This window comes from Rhinopithecus roxellana, chromosome 12, assembly GCF_007565055.1.
Source record: "Rhinopithecus roxellana isolate Shanxi Qingling chromosome 12, ASM756505v1, whole genome shotgun sequence".
Classification (NCBI taxonomy): Eukaryota; Metazoa; Chordata; class Mammalia; order Primates; family Cercopithecidae; genus Rhinopithecus; species Rhinopithecus roxellana.
The window spans coordinates 99,346,850-99,366,214 of NC_044560.1; the positions used below are offsets into that span (position 1 = coordinate 99,346,850).

General features: G+C 36.9%; 1 protein-coding gene across 1 annotated transcript; it reads left to right on the forward strand.

Annotated features, from left to right (window-relative positions):
* Positions 1 to 448: 448 nt before the first annotated feature.
* On the forward strand, positions 449 to 13,103 carry LOC115892378 (zinc finger protein 729-like). The gene is given in 9 exon segments (XM_030913689.1): positions 449 to 523; positions 794 to 920; positions 1,718 to 1,813; positions 9,625 to 9,890; positions 10,227 to 10,450; positions 10,535 to 11,949; positions 12,058 to 12,789; positions 12,847 to 12,945; positions 13,009 to 13,103. Coding segments are annotated over 9 exon segments (3,129 nt in total).
* Positions 13,104 to 19,365: the final 6,262 nt, after the last annotated feature.

Consider the following 19,365-nt stretch of genomic DNA (forward strand, 5'->3'; position numbering starts at 1 on the left):
GAGATGGGGTTTCACCATGTTGGCCTGGCTGGTCTTGAACTCCTGGCCTCGTGATCCTCCCACCTCAGCCTCCCAAAGTGCTGGGATTACAGGAATGAGCTACTGTGCCCAGCCTTTTAAGTATCTTTATGCAGCTGATGTGCACCAGTGATCACATTGAATCCAGCACCTGCCTTTCTTTCTTAGATTTTCTTTGCATATATCTATCTTTGGAAAATGAGGTCTCTCATCTTTGTTTACAGGCCAGAAAAGCTGGGAAAAACAGGCTCCTCTACTTGGTGAATGTTTGACAAAAGATTCTTTTTTGGGCCCAAAACAGGCATTACTGGTGAGCTTGTCAGAAATTCAGAAACTCAGACTTTATTCTAGATCTTCTGAAATAAATATGCATAACAAGATCTCCAGTTAATTGTATAATTAAAATTTGAGAGGTGTCTTCTAACTCAGCATGTCTTTTTGATTAGAAAAATATACAAGACTTCTTCTGTATCATGTAAATATAGCACTAAAAAAATACATGTTTGTTATCATGCCCTTAATTTTATACTTTATTATCCAGAAAAGTATCTTATCTACACTGGTGTTGTGGATCTTATGCCATTCTTTTTTCTCAGAATTTGAGAATACATTAGAGAATATTTCTGTGTTGAAAATTATTTTAGTGGATATGTTCGGTCATCCCTGTAAGTTAGAACCTGTTCTCTTTATTCTATCATTTCATCTTGAGTCAAATGAAAAATTCTGCCCATGGCCACTTGGGAAATATATGTGTGTCTTTCGTTGTGTTTTTTAGGGACCATTGACATTTCAGGATGTGACCATAGAATTCTCTCTGGAGGAGTGGCAATGCCTGGACACGGCTCAGCAGACTTTATATAGGGATGTTATGTTAGAGAACTACAGAAACCTGGTCTTCCTAGGTGAGGATAATTTTAATTAAACAATTCCTATTATATTCTATAGGTTTCATTTCTCTTTTCTGTAGAATGTGTTTTGGTGATTTATGCTTACCGTAAATGAGTTTTCTGAAAACAGGGATTTGTAAGTGTAGAAAGAGATTTTTTGTTTTTTTTTTTTCTTTTTTTTGAGGAGTTTCACTCTTGTTGCCTAGGCTGGAGTACAGTGGTGCAATCTTGGCTCACTGCAACCTCTGCCTCCCAGGTTCAAGCGATTCTCCTGTCTCAGCCTCCCGAATAGCTGGGACTACAGGCATGCACCACCACACCTGGCTAATTTTTTTTGTATTTGTACTAGAGACAGGGTTTCACCATGTTGGCCAGGATGGTCTTGATCTGTTGACCTTGTGATCCACCCGCCTTGGCCTCCCAAAGTGCTGGGATTACAGGTGTGAGCCACCGCACCCGGCCAAGAGGAATTTTTTAAAGATGTTTCATTTTTACCTGAACATTTCACATTTCTGAGCAGATCTGTATTTTTCACTCTAGATTAGTGAAAATTGCAGAAATTTAGTGGCATAAAATACAGTTGCCCACACCTTAAAATCTCATTTCCACCACCAATTTTTGATTCAGTAGTACTGGGTAGTAAAATTAAGGGCCTATACAAATTGAAAATATTTTCTAAATATTTAGAAATGTGTGTTATAAATTAGTATTGGGGGATCAATTTACTGGAATATTCTATTACATTCTCTTTAATGAGCACATTATTTGTGGAATATGAGCAATATTTGTGTTATTTATTTTTAATAAAACAGGTATTGCTGTCTCTAAGCTAGACTTGATAGCTTGTCTGAAGCAAGGGAAAGAGCCTTGGAATATGAAGAGACATGAGATGGTAACTAAACCCCCAGGTATGTGAGAGTGAATACAATAAACACCACAGATGAGAGGTCCAGAGGTCAAGGAGAAAGTCAGTTCTCAAAATGTGACCTGAGAAGATGTACTCCAAAGGAAGTAGTTTCTGAGAAGACTGAGATTTTTTAAATGTTACTATCACGTAGAGGCATCTTCTGTCTTATGCTTTAAAGTTCTCTAAGGATTCTATTTTCGTTTTGGTGATCTCCCTTCAAGTTTACAATGAGAGCCAAAGTCGTGTTCGTGGCATATAAGGGACTGCACAATCTGACTGCTTTTCCATTGTTGTTGGGGACACACAAATATCTGTATAATTTTGAGAAACTGTGTTAAAAGAACCTGGTTCTTTTACCTCACACTTGCTCTGTCTTTTACCGTGTGATATGTGCAGTTCTTCGCCTTCCACTATGATCATAAGCTTCCTGAGACCCTCACCAGAAACAGATACAGGCACATACTTCTTGTACAGACTGCTGAACTGTGAGCCAAATAAACCTTTTTTCTTTATAAATTATCTACTCTGAGATATTTCTCTGTATGCAAAATATTACAATCTATAATGTTATCTACATTTTGTTTTCTTAATCTTTTACATGAATTTTCTATTTATTATTTATTATTGATAATGGGGTCTCAGTGTCTGCAGCTCTTATGTTGCTATGTATTTCTTGCTTCACTTTTGTCAATATTTATGTATTTTGGAGCCCTTTGTTATACCTACCTGTACATATAAATATAATAGTTATAGATCCCTGGTAAATTGACCCATTTTACTATTATATAATAACAATCTTTGTCTCATACTAGTACTTAAAGCATATTGTATCCAATATAATTATGACTACCTCACCCAATTGTGGCTGCTATTTGCATGAAATATAGATTTTTTTCCATTCTGTGACTTACTCACTATTTGACTCAGTACTAAAATTGGTCTCTTTTAGGAACATATTGTATGCTTTTTTTCTTAAGCCACTCAGGCATCTTCTTTCTTTTTCTTTTAATTAATTAATTAATTAATGAAATAGGGTCTCACTCTATCAACCAGGCTGGTTTGCAATGGTGTGGTAATGGCTGTGGGCTGCAGCCTCAGTCTCTCAAACTCAGATAATCCTCTAGTTTCAACCTTGTAAGTAGCTGGGTTACAGGCAGATGCCATTAAACCCAACTAGTTGTTGTTGTTGTTGTTCCCCCCCCCTTTTTTTTTTTGAGATGGAGTCTCACTCTGTCCCAGGGGCTGGAGTGCAGTGGCCGGATCTCAGCTCACTGCAAGCTCCGCCTCCCGGGTTCACGCCATTCTCCTGCCTCAGCCTCCCGAGTAGCTGGGACTACAGGGGCCTGCCACCTCGCGCGGCTAGTTTTTTGTATTTTTTAGTAGAGACGGGGTTTCACCATGTTAGCCAGGATGGTCTCGATCTCCTGACCTCGTGATCCGCCCGCCTCGGCCTCCCAAAGTGCTGGGATTACAGGCTTGAGCCACCGCGCCCGGCCCTTTTTTTTGGTTCGAGACAGGGTTTTGCCTTGTTGCCCAGGCTGGTCTCAAACTCCTGAAATCAGGTAATCAGCCCACCTTGGCCTCCCAAAGTCCTGGAATTACATTTCTTTTTATTAAGTAGTTTAATTTATATTTAAAATGATTTCTTAAGGAAATAAAGTTATGCCGGGCGCCGTGACTCATGCCTGTAATCCCAGCACTTTGGGAGACCAAAGCGGGCAGATTACAAAGTCAGGAGTTCAAGACCAGCCTGGCCAACATAGTGATACCCCATCTCTACTAAAAATACAAACATTAGCCTGGCATGGTGGCGTGCTACTCAGGAGGCTGAGGCAGGAGAATCAGTTGAACCCGGAGGCGCAGGTTGTGGTGTGCTGAGATCATGCCCCTGCTCACCAGCCTGGGCAACAGAGCCAGACTCCATCTCAAAAAAAAAAAAAAGAAATAAAATTACATACCAGTTTCATTGTTATGTTTTTTTTTGTTTTTTTTTTTTTTTTTTTTTTTTTTTGAGATGGAGTCTTGTTCTGTCGCCCAGGCCGGAGTGCAGTGGCCAGATCTCAGCTCACTGCAAGCTCCGCCTCCCAGGTTTACGCCATTCTCCTGCCTCAGCCTCCGGAGTAGCTGGGACTACAGGCGCCCGCCACCTCGCCTGGCTAGTTTTTTGTATTTTTTTAGTAAAGACGGAGTTTCACCATGTTAGCCAGGATGGTCTCGATTTCCTGACCTCGTGATCCGCCCGCCTCGGCCTCCTAAAGTGCTGGGATTACAGCCTTGAGCCACCGCGCCCAGCCTTCATTGTTATGTTTTATATGGTTTTTTTTAAACATTTTTTCTCATTTCTTGTTTAACTATTTTTTGTTTAATTCTGTAGTGGCACACTTTGCTTATTTTATTTTGTTTTGCATAATTTCTATAAAATTTTTGTAGTTATCTTGAAAAATGGACATTCTGTAAAATATCTTAAGATTAAATCAATATGTTTTAATTTCATAACTTCAGTTGAACAAAAAACTATATATTTTCCAGGTGGCTATTAATATTATAAATTATTATAATTTAAATAAATTACAAATTGTTTCATATTGTGTATTCAGATTTATGCAGATTTATATTTTGTTTTTATATTCTATAGAAGAATTTTAAGGGTTTTATGCACTATTATTTTAGTAAGAAATTTTATATGTAGCTGTATATTTACCTTTAACAGAAAACTATATATTTATATGTTTTCTGATGCTATCTACCATCATTTTATTTTCAACATAAAGACTCATTTTAGCATTTCTTTTCTTTTTTTTTTGAGACGCAGTCTCGCTCTGTCACCCAGGCTGGAGTTCTGTGGCCGGATCTCAGCTCACTGCAAGCTCCGCCTCCTGGGTTCACGCCATTCTCCTGCCTCAGCCTCCCGGGTAGCTGGGACTACAGGCGCCACCACCTCGTCCGGCTAGTTTTTTGTAGTTTTTAGCAGAGATGGGGTTTCACCGTGTTAGCCAGGATGGTCTCGATCTCCTGACCTCGTGATCCGCCCGTCTCGGCCTCCCAAAGTGCTGGGATTACAGGCTTGAGCCACCGCGCCCGGCCAGCATTTCTTTTTTTATATGTGTCTGTATATTTACATTTAGTAGAAAGCTATATATATATATGGATTTTTGATACTGTCTAGTATCATTTTATTTTCAATATAAAATACTTATTTTTAGCATTTTTTTTTTCTATATATGTCTGTATAATTACATTTAATAGAAAGCTATATATTTATATATGCTTTTTTGATGCTGTCTAGAATCATTTTATTTTTCAACATAAAAGACTCATTTTAGCATTTCTGTTGTTATATGTGCAGAGTCTCACTATGTTTTTGGGCTGATCTTGAACTCCTGGTCTCAAGTTTTCTGACTGCGTTGGCCTCCTAAATGTAAAGGATTATAGGCATGAACCACTGTGCCTGTCCACAATGTAGCATTTTTTTTTTAACTGTGCTAGTGGTGATTGATGAACACCCTTAGCTTTCATTTTGGAAAGTCTTTGTTTTTTATTGTTTTTAAAATAAAATAATTTCTGATCAAGTATTATGGATTAAGAATATTTTTTCAGCTGGGCGTGGTGGCTCATGCCTATAATCCCAGCACTTTGGGAGGCCAAGGTAGGTGGATCACCTGAGGCCTGGAGTTTGAGACCAGCCTGACCAACATGGAGAAGCCTCATCTCTACTAAAAATACAAAAGTAGTCCGGCATGGTGGTGCATGCCTGTAATCCCAGCTACTCAGGAGGCTGATGCAGGAGAATCACTTGAACCTGGGAGGTGGAGGTTGTGGTGAGCTGAGATCCCTCTGGGCAACTCTGTCAAAAAAAAAAAAAAAGCATTTTTTTTCTTTTATTACATCAAAATTTGGAAAGCTCTGTTTTTTTTTTTTCATCTTCAAGTAACCTGTGTACTACTTTATTTATTTTTCATAAGTTTTTGGGGTACAAGTGGTGTTTAGTTACATGAGTAAGTTCTTTAGTTCTTTAGTGGTGATTTGTGGGAGTTTTGTGCACCCATCACCCGAGCTGTATACACTGCATCCTATTTGTAGTCTTTTATCCCTTGTTTCCCTCCCACTCTTCCCCCCATGTCCCCAAAGTCCACTGTATCTTTCTTATGCCTTTACATCCTTATAGCTTAGCTCCCACATATCAGTGAGAACATGTTTGGTTTTCCATTTCTGAGTTACTTCACTTAGAATGATAGTCTCCAATCTCATCCATGTTGCTGTGAATGCCATTAATTTATTCCATTTTATGGCTGAGTAGTGTTCCATCATCTATCTATCTATCTATCTATCTATCTATCTATCTATCTATCTATCTATGATATCACAGTTTATCCACTCATTGATTAATGGGCAATGGGCATCTGGGTTGGTTACATGATTTTGCTATTGTGAATTGTGCTGCTATAAATATCTATGCAAGTATCTTTTTCATATAATGACTTATTTTCCCCTAGGTAGATACCCAGTAGTGGGACTGCTGGGTCAAATGGTAGTATGACTTTTAGTTCTTTAGGAATCTCCACACTGTTTTCCATAGTGGTTGTACTAACTTACATTCCCACCAGCAGTGTAGAAGTGTTCCCTGATCACCACATCCACACCAACATCTAGTGGTTTTTGATTTTTTTTATTATGGCCATGCTCGCAGGAGTAAGGTGGTGTCGTATTGTGGTTTTGATTTGCATTTCCCTGATCATTAGTGATGTTGAACATTTTTTCATATGTTTGTTGGCCATTTGTCTATCTTCTGTTGAAATGAAAACTCTATTCGTGTCCTTAGCTCAGTTTTGATGGGATTTTTTTTTCTTGCTGATTTGAGTGCATCGTATATAGGTTGTGAAGATTTTCTCCTACTTTGTGGGTTGTCTGTTCACTCTACTGTTTCTTTTTTTTTTTTTTTTTTTTTTTTTTGAGATGGAGTCTCCCTTTGTCACCCAGGCTGGAGTGCGGTGGCCGGATCTCAGCTCACTGCAAGCTCCACCTCCCGGGTTTACGCCATTCTCCTGCCTCAGGCTCCCGAGTAGCTGGGACTACAGGCGCCCGCCACCTCGCCAGGCTAGATTTTTGTGTTTTTAGTAGAGATGGGGTTTCACCGTGTTAGCCAGGATGGTCTCGATCTCCTGACCTCGTGATCCGCCCGTCTCAGCCTCCCAAAGTGCTGGGATTACAGGCTTGAGCCACCGCGCTCAGCCTACTCTGCTGTTTCTTTTGCCTTGTAAAAGCTCTTTAGTTTAATTAAGTCCTCAATTTGACACTATTCCACAAGATAGAGAACCCTCCCTAATTTATCTTTGTTTTAATTGCATTTGCTTTTGGGTTCTTTATTATGAAATCCTTGTCTAAGCCGATGTCTGAAAGGGTTTTTCCAATGTTGTCTTCTAGAATTTTTATAGTTTCAGGTCTTAGATTTAAGTCCTTAGTCCATCTTGAGTTGATTTTTGTATAAAGTAAAAGATGCGGATCCAGTTTTATTCTCCTACATGTGGCTAGCCAATTATCCCAGCACCATTTGTTGAAAAGAGTATCCTTGGCTGGGCACGGTAATCCCAGCACTTTGGGAGGCTAAGGTGGGTGGATCACGAGGTCAGGAGTTCGAGACCAGCCTGACCAAGGTGGTGAAACCCCATCTCTGCTAAAAATGCAAAAATTAGCCAGGTGCAGTGGCGGGTGCCTGAAATCCTAGCTACTCGGGAGGCTGAGGGAGGAGAATTGCTGGCATCTGGGAGACAGGTTGTGGAGAGCTGAGATTGTGCCACTGCACTGTAGCCTGGGCAACAGAGCAAAACTCCGTGTCAGAAAAAAAGAAAAGAGTATCCTTTACCCACTTTATGTTTTTGTTTGCTATGTCAAAGTTCAGTTGGCTGTGAGTATTTGGGTTTATTTCTGGGTTCTGTATTATTTTCCATTGGCTTATGTGCCTATTTTTACATCAGTACCATGCTCTTTTCATGACTGGCTTTGTAGTATAGCTTGAAGTCAGGTAATGTGATTCGTTCAGATTTGTTCTTTTTGCTTAGTCTTGCTTTGGCTATGCAGTCCTTTTTTTGTTGTTGTTCCACATGAATTTTAGAATCATTTTTTCTAATTCTGTGAAGAATGATGATGGTATTTTGATGGAAATTGCGTTGAATTTGTAGATTGCTTTTGGCAGTGTGGTCATTTTCACAATACTGATTCTATCCATCCATGAGCATGGGCTGTGTTTCCATTTGTTTGCGTCATCTGTGATTTCTTTTAGCAGTGTTTTGTAGTTTTCCTTGTAGAGGTCTTTACCTGCCTGGTTAGGTATATTTGTAAGTTTTTGAGTTTTTTTTTTCACAGCTATTGTAAAAGGGGTTGAGTTCTTGATTTGACTCTCTGCTTGGTCGCTGTTGGTGTATAGACGAGCTACTGATTTGTATACATTAATTTTGTATCTGAAAACTTTGCTGAATTATCACTTCTAGGAGCTTTCTTGAAAAGTCTAGGGTTTTCAAAGTAAACAGTCATATCATCAGCAAACAGTGACAGCTTTACTTCCTCTTTACCAATTTTGATGCCCTTTATTTCTTTCTCTTTTCTCCGTGCTCTGGCTAAGACTTCGAGTACTCTGTTGAAAAAGCGTGTCAAGAGTGGATATTCTTGTCTTGTTCCAGTTCTCAGAGGGAATGCTTTCAACTTCTCCTCATTCAGTATTATGTTGGCTCTGGGTTTGTCATAGATGGCTTTTATTACATTGATGTATGTCCCTTGTATGCCAGTTTTGTTAAGAGTTTTAATCGTAAAGGGATTTTGTTGAATGCTTTTTCTGCATCTATTGAGATGATCATGTGATTTTTGTTTTTATTTCTTTCTATGTGGTATGTCACATTTATTGACTTGCATTTGTTAAACCATCCCTGCACCACTGGTATTAAACCCACTTGATCATGGATTCTCTTTTTGATATGTTGGATTCAGTTAGCTAGTGTTTTGTTAAGCCTTTTAGCATCTGTTTTCATCAGGGACATTAGTCTGTGGTTTTCTTTTTTGGTTAATGCCCTTTTCTGGTTTTAGGGTGATGCTGGCTTCACAGAATGAATTAGGAAGGGCTCCCTTTTCCTCCATCTTGTGGAATAGTGTCAATAGCATTGGTACCAATTCTTCTTTGTTTTTCTTTTTTCTTTTTTTTCTTTTTCTTCTTTTTTTGAGACAGAGTCTCACTCTGTCACGCAGGCTGGAGTGCACTAGCATAATCTCATCTCACTGCCATCTCTACATCCCAAGTTCAAGTGATTGCCTCAGCCTCGTGAGTAGCTGGGACTACAGATGTGTGCCACCACAGCTGGCTAATTTTTGAATTTTTAGTAGAGATGAAGTTTTTCCGTTTTGGCCAGGCTGGTCTTGAACTCTTGATCTCAGGTAATCCACTTACCTTGGCCTCCAAAAGTGCTGGAATTACAGGAGTGAGCTGCCATTCCCAGCCATCAGTTAACTTCTAAAGTCCCTATGTTATTTTGGGGATCAGGAAGAGCTGCATTGGGAAACTGTAACAGACTTCTCTTTCCTTCTGTGTGGTTCTTTGCACTGTACTGACTTGGGGTACTCTATACACTTAACTCATTTATAACTTTTCCACAAATGTATTTTGGTTAGTGTGTTTTTGTTACATTTATATGTCTATGAAGAAATTAGGGCCTGTCTTATTTTGCTGTGCCATCTTGCTTTTGTGGTTTTTATAATTTTATAGGTTAGATTTGTAAAGTATATTTGAGTCTAGCAAGTGGAATAATTTGTTACTTTTATTTCTTCCAGTTATGCGTTCTCATTTTACACAAGACCTTTGGCCAGATCAGAGCATGAAAGATTGTTTCCAAGAAGTAATACTGAGAACATATACAAGATGTGGACTTAAGACTTTACAATTAAGAAAATATTGTAAAAGTGCCAATGCGTGTAAGTTGCATGAAGAAGGTTATAATAAACTTAACTATTGTAGGACAACTACCCAGAGAAAAATATTTCAGTGTAACAAATACATGAAAGTCTTTCATAAATATTCAAATTCAAATAGAAATAAGGTTAGACACACTAAAAAGAAAACTTTCAAATGTATAAAATGTAGCAAATCATTTCTCATGCTTTCACACTTAATTCAACATAAGAGAATTCGTACTAGAGAGAATATCTACAAATGTGAAGAACGTGGCAAAGCCTTTAAATGGTTCTCAACCCTTATTAAACATAAGGTAATTCATACTGAAGACAGACCCTACAAATGTAAGAAATGTGGCAAAGCCTTTAACTTCTCTTCAGTGTTCACTAAACATAAGATAATTCATACTGGAGAGACATACTTCAGATGTGAAGAATGTGGCAAACCTTTTAACCAGTCCTCAAATCTTACTGACCATAAGAGAGTGCATACTGGAGAGAAAATCTACAAATGTGAAGAATGTAGCAGAGCTTTTAAGGGGTCCTCAAATTTTAATGAACGTAAGGTAATTCATACTGCAGAGAAACCCTACAAATGTGAAGATTGTGGCAAAACTTTTAACCATTTCTCAGCCCTTAGAAAACATGAGAAAATTCATACTGGAGAGAAACCCTACAAATGTGAAGAATGTGGTAAAGCTTTTAAGTGGTCCTCAAAACTTACTATACATATGGTAGTTCATACTGGAGAGAAACCCTGCAAATGTGAAGAATGTGGCAAAGCTTTTAGCCAGTCCTCAACGCTTAAAAAACATAAGATAATTCATACTGGAGAGAAACCCTACAAATGTGAAGAATGTGGCAAAGCTTTTAATAGTTCCTCAACCCTTATGAAGCATAAGATAATTCATACTGGGAAGAAACCATACAAATGTGAAGAATGTGGCAAAGCTTTTAGGCAATCCTCACACCTTACTGGACATAAAGCAATTCATACTGGAGAGAAACCGTACAAATGTGAAGAATGTGGCAAAACTTTTAAGCATTTCTCAACTCTTAGAAGACATAAGGTAATTCACACTGGAAAGAAACCCTACAAATGTGAAGAATGTGGCAAAGCTTTCAGCCAGTCCTCAACCCTTAGAAAACATGTGGTAATTCATACTGAAGAGAAACCCTACAAATGTGAAGAATGTGGTAAAGCTTTTAGGTGGTCATCAAAACTTACTTTACATAAGGTAATTCATACTGCAGAGAAACCCTGCAAATGTGAAGAATGTGGCAAAGCTTTTAAGCATTTCTCAGCCCTTAGAAAACATAAGGTAATTCATACTAGGGAGAAATTGTACAAATGTGTAGAATGTGGCAAAGCTTTTAGCCAGTCCTCAACCCTTATGAAACATAAGATAATTCATACTGGGAAGAAACCGTACAAATGTGAAGAATGTGGCAAAGCTTTCAGGCAATCCTCACACCTTACTAGACATAAAGCAATTCATACTGGAGAGAAACCCTACAAATGTGAAGAGTGTGGCAAAGCTTTTAACCATTTCTCAGCCCTTAAAAGACATAAGATAATTCACACTGGAAAGAAACCCTACAAATGTGAAGAATGTGGCAAAGCTTTCAGCCAGTCCTCAACCCTTAGAAAACATGTGATAATTCATACTGGAGAGAAACCCTACAAATGTGAAGAATGTGGTAAAGCTTTTAAGTGGTCCTCAAAACTTACTGTACATAAGGTAATTCATACTGGAGAGAAACCCTGCAAATGTGAAGAATGCGGCAAAACTTTTAAGCATTTCCCAGCCCTCAGAAAACATAAGGTAATTCATACTAGGGAGAAATTGTACAAATGTGAAGAATGTGGCAAAGCTTTTAACAATTTCTCCACCCTTATGAAACATAAGATCATTCATACTGGGGAAAAACCCTACAAATGTGAAGAATGTGGTAAAGCTTTTAAGTGGTTGTCAAAACTTACTGTACATAAGGTAATTCATACTGGAGAGAAACCCTGCAAATGTGAAGAATGTGGCAAAGCTTTTAAGCATTTCTCAGCCCTTAGAAAACATAAGGTAATTCATACTGGAAAGAAACCCTGCAAATGTAAAGAATGTGGCAAAGCTTTTAGCCAGTCCTCAACCCTTAGAAAACATGAGATAATTCATAGTGGAGAGAAACCCTACAAATGTGAGGAATGTGGTAAAGCTTTTAAGTGGTTGTCAAAACTTACTGTACATAAGATAATTCACACTGGAGAGAAACCCTGCAAATGTGAAGAATGTGGCAAAGCTTTTAAGCATTTCTCAGCCCTTAAAAAACATAAGATAATTCATACTGGAAAGAAACCCTACAAATGTGAAAAATGTGGCAAAGCTTTTAACAATTCCTCAACCCTTATGAAACATAAGATAATTCATACTGGGAAGAAACCATACAAATGTGAAGAATGTGGCAAAGCTTTTAAGCAATCCTCACACCTTACGAGACATAAAGTAATTCATACTGGGGAGAAACCCTACAAATGTGAAGAATGTGGCAAAGATTTTAACAATCCCTCAACCCTTAAGAAACATAAGCTAATTCATACTAGGGAGAAATTGTACAAATGTGAAGAATGTGGCAAAGCTTTTAACAATTTCTCAGCCCTTCTGAAACATAAGATAATTCATACCGGGGAGAAACCCTACAAATGTGAAGAATGTGGTAAAGCTTTTAAGTGGTCCTCAAAACTTATGGAACATAAGGTAATTCATACTGGGGAGAAACCCTGCAAATGTGAAGAATGCAGCAAAGCTTTTAAGCATTTTTCAGCCCTTAGAAAACATAATATAATTCATACTGGAAAGAAACCCTACAAATGTGAAGAATGTGGCAAAGCTTTTAACAATTCCTCAACCCTTATGAAACATAAGATAATTCATACTGGGGAGAAACCCTACAAGTGTGAAGAATGTGGCAAAGCTTTTAACAATATCTCAACCCTTAGGAAACACAAGAGAATTCATACTGGGGAGAAACCCTACAAATGTGAAGAATGTGGCAAAGCTTTTAACAATTTCTCAACCCTTACTAAACATAAGATAATTCATTCTGTAGAGAAACCCTACAAATGTGAAGAATGTGGCAAAGCATTTAACCAGTCGTCACACCTTACTAGACACAAAACAATTCATACTGGAGAGAAACCCTACAAAGGTGAAGAAAGTACCAAAACTTTTTAGGAATCCTCACCCCTTACTAGGCAAAATAATATTAGAGAGAAACCCTACAAATGTGAAGAATGTGGCAAAGCTTTTAACCATCCTTCAACCCTTACTAAACATAAGATAATTCATACTGGGGAGAAACCCTAAAAATGTGAATAATGTGGCAGAGCTTTCAACCATTTTACAAACCTTAATACACATAAGATAATTTGTACTAGAGAAGACCCTGCATGTGTGAAGCATGTGGCAAAACTTTTAACCAGTCCTCAAGCCTTACTAGACATAAAACAATTCATACTGGAGAGAAACCCTACAAATGTAAAGAAAGTGGCAAAACTTTTTTTTATACTTTAAGTTCTAGGGTACATGTGCATAACATGCAGGTTTGTTACAAAGGTATACATGTGCCATGTTGGTTTGCTGCACCCGTCAACTCATCATTTACATTAGGTATTTCTCCTAACGCTATCCCTCCCCAGCCCCCCACCCACCGACAGGCCCCAGTGTGTGATGTTCCCTGCCGTGTGTCCAAGTGTTCTCATTTTTCAATTTCCACCTATGAGTGAGAACATGTGGCGTTTGGTTTTCTGTTTTTATGATAGTTTGCTGAGAATGATGGTTTCTAGCTTCATCCATGTCCATCCAAAGTACATGAACTTACCCTTTTTTATGGCTACATTGTATTCCACGGTGTATATGTGGAATGTGGCAAAACTTTTAACCAATCCTCAAAGCTTACTAGACAGAAAACCATTCATACTGAAGAGAAACCCATCAAATATGAAGAATGTGGAAAAGCCTTTAACCAGTCCTCACACCTTAAATACACGTAATTGATACTGGAGGAAAACCCTACAAATGTAATAAATGTGGCAAAGCTTCTAACCATTGCTCAGCTCTTACTCAAACTGAGAGAATTCCTAAAGAAGATAAACTCCACAAATGTCAGTAATATAGCAAAGCTTTTAACCGGTCCTCAAATCTTACCAAACGTAAGATAATTCATACGGAAGAAGAACCCTTCAAATGTGAGGAGTGTGGCAAAGCTTTTAGTCCTCAAATCTTACTGAACATAAGATAATTCATACTAGATACAAACTGCAAATGTGAAGAATGGGCAAAGCTTTTAACCAGTTCTCAAACCTTACTCAATGTATACTGGAGAGGAATGCCACAAATGCAAAGAATTTGGCAAAACTTTAAAGTGTTTCTCAAAACTTACTGGATACAAAGTAATTCATACTAGAGAGATACTTTACAAATGTGAAGAATGTGGCAAAACTTCTAACGGGTTCTCAAATCTTACTGAATATAAGATAATTTATATTAGAGAGAAACCCTACAAATGTGAAGAACGTGGCAAAGCTTTTAACTGATAATTAAACCTTACTGAACCTAAGATAATTAATACTAAAGAGAAAACCTACAAATATAAAAAATGTGACAAAGCTTTTAACTGGTTTTCAGACCTTACTGAACATAAGATAGTTTATACTGAAGACAAACTCTATAAATGTGAAGAATGTGACAATGCTTTTAATCAATTCTGAAACTTTACTAGACATCAGGAAATTCATACCGGAGAAAAACCCTACAAATGTGAAGAAAGTGGGAACACTTAGCCAGTCCTCAACTCTTACTAAACAAGATAATTCAATGGGAGAGAAACCCTACAAATGTGAAATGAATAATGTTATAACCATTCTTCAATTCTTAATAAACAATTTATACTGTAGAGAAACCCTGCAAACGTGAAGAATGTTGCAAAGCTTTTAACTGGTCCTCAAACCTTACTGAACATAAGATAATTCATAATGGAAACTAGCCCTACAAATGTGAAGAACGTGGCAAAACCTGTAACCATTTCTCACTCTTTTCCACACATAAGATAATTCATACTGAAGAAAAACCCTACAAATGTGAAGAATGTAACAAAGTCTTTAACTGGTCTTCAACTCTTACTAAGCATAAGATAATTCATACAGAAGATACATTTTATAAATATGAAGAATGTGACAAAAGCTTTAAAAACATTTCAACCCTTATTACACGTGAGATAATTTATGCTGCAGAGAAGTTCTACAAATGTGAAGAATGTGACAAAGTTTTTAATAAGTTTTCAAATCATACTAGAGATAAACTACAAATCCAAAAGACATGACAGTGCTCTTGAGAACACCTTAAACTTCTCTAAACATAAACCATAGTGTCAAGAAACCCTAGACGTGAGTAATGTCACAAAGCCTTTAAATGGTAGTCACTTTTGATTGCAAGATAATTTATACTGGAGAAAACTCCTTAATGGAGAATGTGACAAAACATTTAGCCAAGACACCTTATCACATAGGAAAGCATTTATACTTGAAAAAAAAGTACACCTATAAAGAATGTGGAAAAGCCATTAATATCTGCTCACATCTTCACAGTTTATACTTAATCAAAACATTAAAAATGCAATTACTGTCAGAATATCTTTTAGAAAATATATGTCGTATTTCTTTTGAGGACAAACATTACAAATATAAAGAGGGTTGTAGTACTATATTTGTATCACAGATCTAAATATTGTGCATATTTTGTATTACAGAAAAACCCTAAAGTTGCTCAAACTTTGTTTAATATCAGGGAATTTATATTGGAGGAAAAACCCTGCAAATGTAATAAATTTGGGCAAAAATTTATAAACTACAGCTTAGAAAAAATCAGAGTATGCTAAGATATATACTTTTTGTAGATGCAGTAAATATGAAAAATATTTAATCCAAAATTATGTAAATATCAGAGAATTCACAGTAGAAATAAGGTATTGGCACTTCAGACGTTACACTAAATCAGTGTGTTGAGTATAAAAAATATCAAACTAAAATTGTTAGATAAATTGTTTGCATATAACTTTAAAAAGATGGTTTTCTGGAGAATTGTAAATATATTTGAAGTATACTTTTTATATATTTCAATTATCAAAAAACTTTTAACATTGTAATACTGAAAAAAATTACTCTTTGAAAAAGAAATAAGGATGTAATTCAATTCAAATTCATCATCTTCATTCCTATTTTATTTACATGTGAAAGCATGTGATCAATTGTTGCTGCATCAGAGATATGAGATTCGTTTTTATTAGGTGGGCATTATTCATGACCTTTCTCTTAAAAGAGAAAGGATATTAAAATATAAAATGCATGAAAAAAATCTAAGTGGAGAGGCTTTTTCTGGTTAACTTACAATATTGAGTGATGTATGAGGTAGATGTTCTGCGTAATAAATTCTTGTGCATTATAGTGAAAAATCTTTAAAATTTTAGTTAAGTTAGTAGCATATTATTTTAATTGTGTTTTATGTAATGTAGTACATTCATAATTTTTAGATTATATGTGAACTTAATTTTCTTAAAACATTTTTTGACATGTTAAGTCTATTGTACATTCAATGAAGTGTTATTATGCCACTCACTTTGACCTATTCTACCTTACTCAAGGGTGTAGTTAAGAAATCATCACAGTTTACTATTTGGTAACAGTGGCATAACATCTGTAGTCATCTCTTTTTTCAGTGTATTTAACTTGCACATAAGTTAAAGAATATTGTTCTCATAGGTTAATTTGTATAGTTTTAATCTTATTTAAACTTTTTTTTTTTTTTTGCCTTGACAAACTTAAACTTTTTCTTAACTATGGTGGATACATAGTGTGTATATATATTTCTGCCATATATGGCATATTTTTGATATCAGGATAAAATATATAATGATCACATCATGGTAAATGAGAGATTCACCATCTTCAACATTTATTCTTTGAATTACAAGCAATCCAAATCTACACTTTTAATTATTTTGCAATGTACATTTAAATTGTTGTTTATTATAAGGTCATTTTTGTGGTCATAATAAAAATCATACAGGAATGTAAATAAAAATGTGTTACATATTTTTCTTTGAACATGTGGCCACTATGCCTGCAAACAGATACATACAGACTTTTAGTTTTGATTTACATGTGGTTAAATATACACATATATCACTCTAAAGGTATTTAGGTGCAAGAAAATTATGAAGTAGGTGTGTTTGTGTAATTCTGAGTTTATACCTATTTTCAGAAAATAAAAGTATTAGAACAAAACGAATTATCATAATAGAGTGACTACTAGAAAACCAAAAACCTCAAAAATGTGGAAGGCAAATCTATACTCTGGTTTGTATTGAATTCATTATTGTAAAATCTTACATCTTATGGTTAAGAATCTCCCCTTGAAATTTCTTTGGTTTTACTTGGCTGGTACTCATGCCAGACACATACTTTTCTTTTTTCTTATTTTTTTTTTTTTTTTTTATAATTTATGAAGTATACATTATGTCATGGATTGTAAGAATAATTTTTATGAAATTTAGTAGTGTACACAAAACGATCTTTAGATGTAATTCTACAATTAGTGTATTAAGTTATATTTTATTTAGTTAGAAGATTCCATTTGTTTCTTTTACTTGGAGAACCCCATATAAGCTCACTTTTACTTAGTTATTGTTCCTCTGCATTTTTAAAATTGTCATAAGTTAATTTATTTATTTACTGAGCAAATTTGTTCAGGTAAGTACTAGGGAGGCTTCCATAAGTCAAGAGGATGTTTCTGTGTATAAATGCAGCAAGCAAATATGGCAGTGCTTGCTGTGTAGCAGATGCTTCGTGATAAGCCGTAAGTATTCCTTCTGGAGTTAGTTTGCAACTTTAAGTCAGAATGGAAAATATGAATGGAGAAGAAATTACATTGATTCCTCATGTTGAGAGGACATTTTTATTTCCAGGATGCAAAGCTCACTCTTGCTGAATTTAAAGAGATATTCTGCTTCTTTATTTTTTAATTATCTTCAGTTTTGTTTGTCTTACGTTCATTTCAAGGATGTATGCATCACAGCTTTTCTCCTTTTTCTGTGTTACAGCTACAGTTTTCTCACTTGTCTTCCTACCATGTTATTTTACATAGTACTTTGTAGGTTCTGATGAAAAAGTTGGTGGGTTTTTGGTTTTTTTGAGACAGAGTCTCGCTCTGTCACCCAGGCTGGAGTGCAGTGGCATGATCTCAGCTCACTGCAACCTCCGCCTCCTGGATTCAAGCAATTCTCCTGTCTCAGCTTCCCAAGTAGCTGGGACTACAGGCACGCACCACTATGCCGGGCTAACTTTTGTATTTTTAGTGGAGACGGGGTTTCACCGTATTGGCCAGGCTGGTCTCGAACTCCTGAACTCGTAATCTGCCCGCCTCGGCCTCCCAAAGTGCTGGGATTACAGGTATGAGTCACTGTGCCTGGCCAAAAGTTGGTATTTTTAATGTGCTTAAAAAAATGGTTTTGAGTGGAGAATTTGCTTACCAATATAACTTTCAGATTAGTTAACTAAAGTGAGAGGCATACACTGTCCACATGTGAAAAAATTAAATCAGCATTGTTTTTCTTTGTTTGTAAAAGAAGAATCTTACTGAATTCTTACATAAAGTGTGGCAAGCATAAAATTTGTTACAAAATGTATCTTAGAAATTATAAGAGAGTTAATGGTAAGTAAAAATTCTAAGTTTAATTTTCTATGACATAACACAACTTACCTTTTTTTTTTTTTTTTTGAGATGAAGTCTCACTCTATCACCCAGGCTGGAGTGCAGTGGTGCTATCTTGGCTCACTGAAACCTCTGCTGCCCAGGTTCAACCCATTCTCCTGCCTCAGCCTCCAAGCAGCTGGAATAACAGGTGCCTGCCACCATGCCTGCCTAATTTTTGTTTTTGTCTTTTTTTTTTTTTTTAGGACACAGTCTCGCTCTGTGGCCCAGGCTGGAGTGTAGTGGCGCGATCTCAGTTCACTGCAAGCCCCGCCTCCCGGGCTCCCGCCATTCTCCCGCCACAGCCTCCCAGTAGCTGGGACTACAGGCGCTGCCGCCACGCCCGGCTAGTTTTTTTTTTGTATTTTTAGTAGAGACGGGGTTTCACCGTGTTAGCCAGGATGGTCTCGATCTCCTGACCTCGTGATCCACCCGCCTCGGCCTCCCAAAGTGCTGGGATTACAGGCTTGAGCCACTGCGCCCGGCCTAATTTTTGTATTTTTAGTAGAGATGAGGTTTCACCATCTTGGCCAGGCTGGTCTTGAACTGACCTCGTGATCCACCTGCCTCGGCCTCCTAAAATGCTGGGATTACAGGCGTGAGCCACTGCCCCCAGCCTACAACTTAACATTTTCATACAGATTCCTATTTTTAAGTGTAAATGTTAAATGTTGCAAAATAATAAAATGTACTCTGGTGATTAGAAATTTGAAATAACTATTTTTCATACTGATATTATAATTTGGAGACATTTTTCACTCATATAATTTTGGAAGTGGGTGAAGTTCAGTGTACAGTTTTATTTTTATTCACCTCGCTGTAG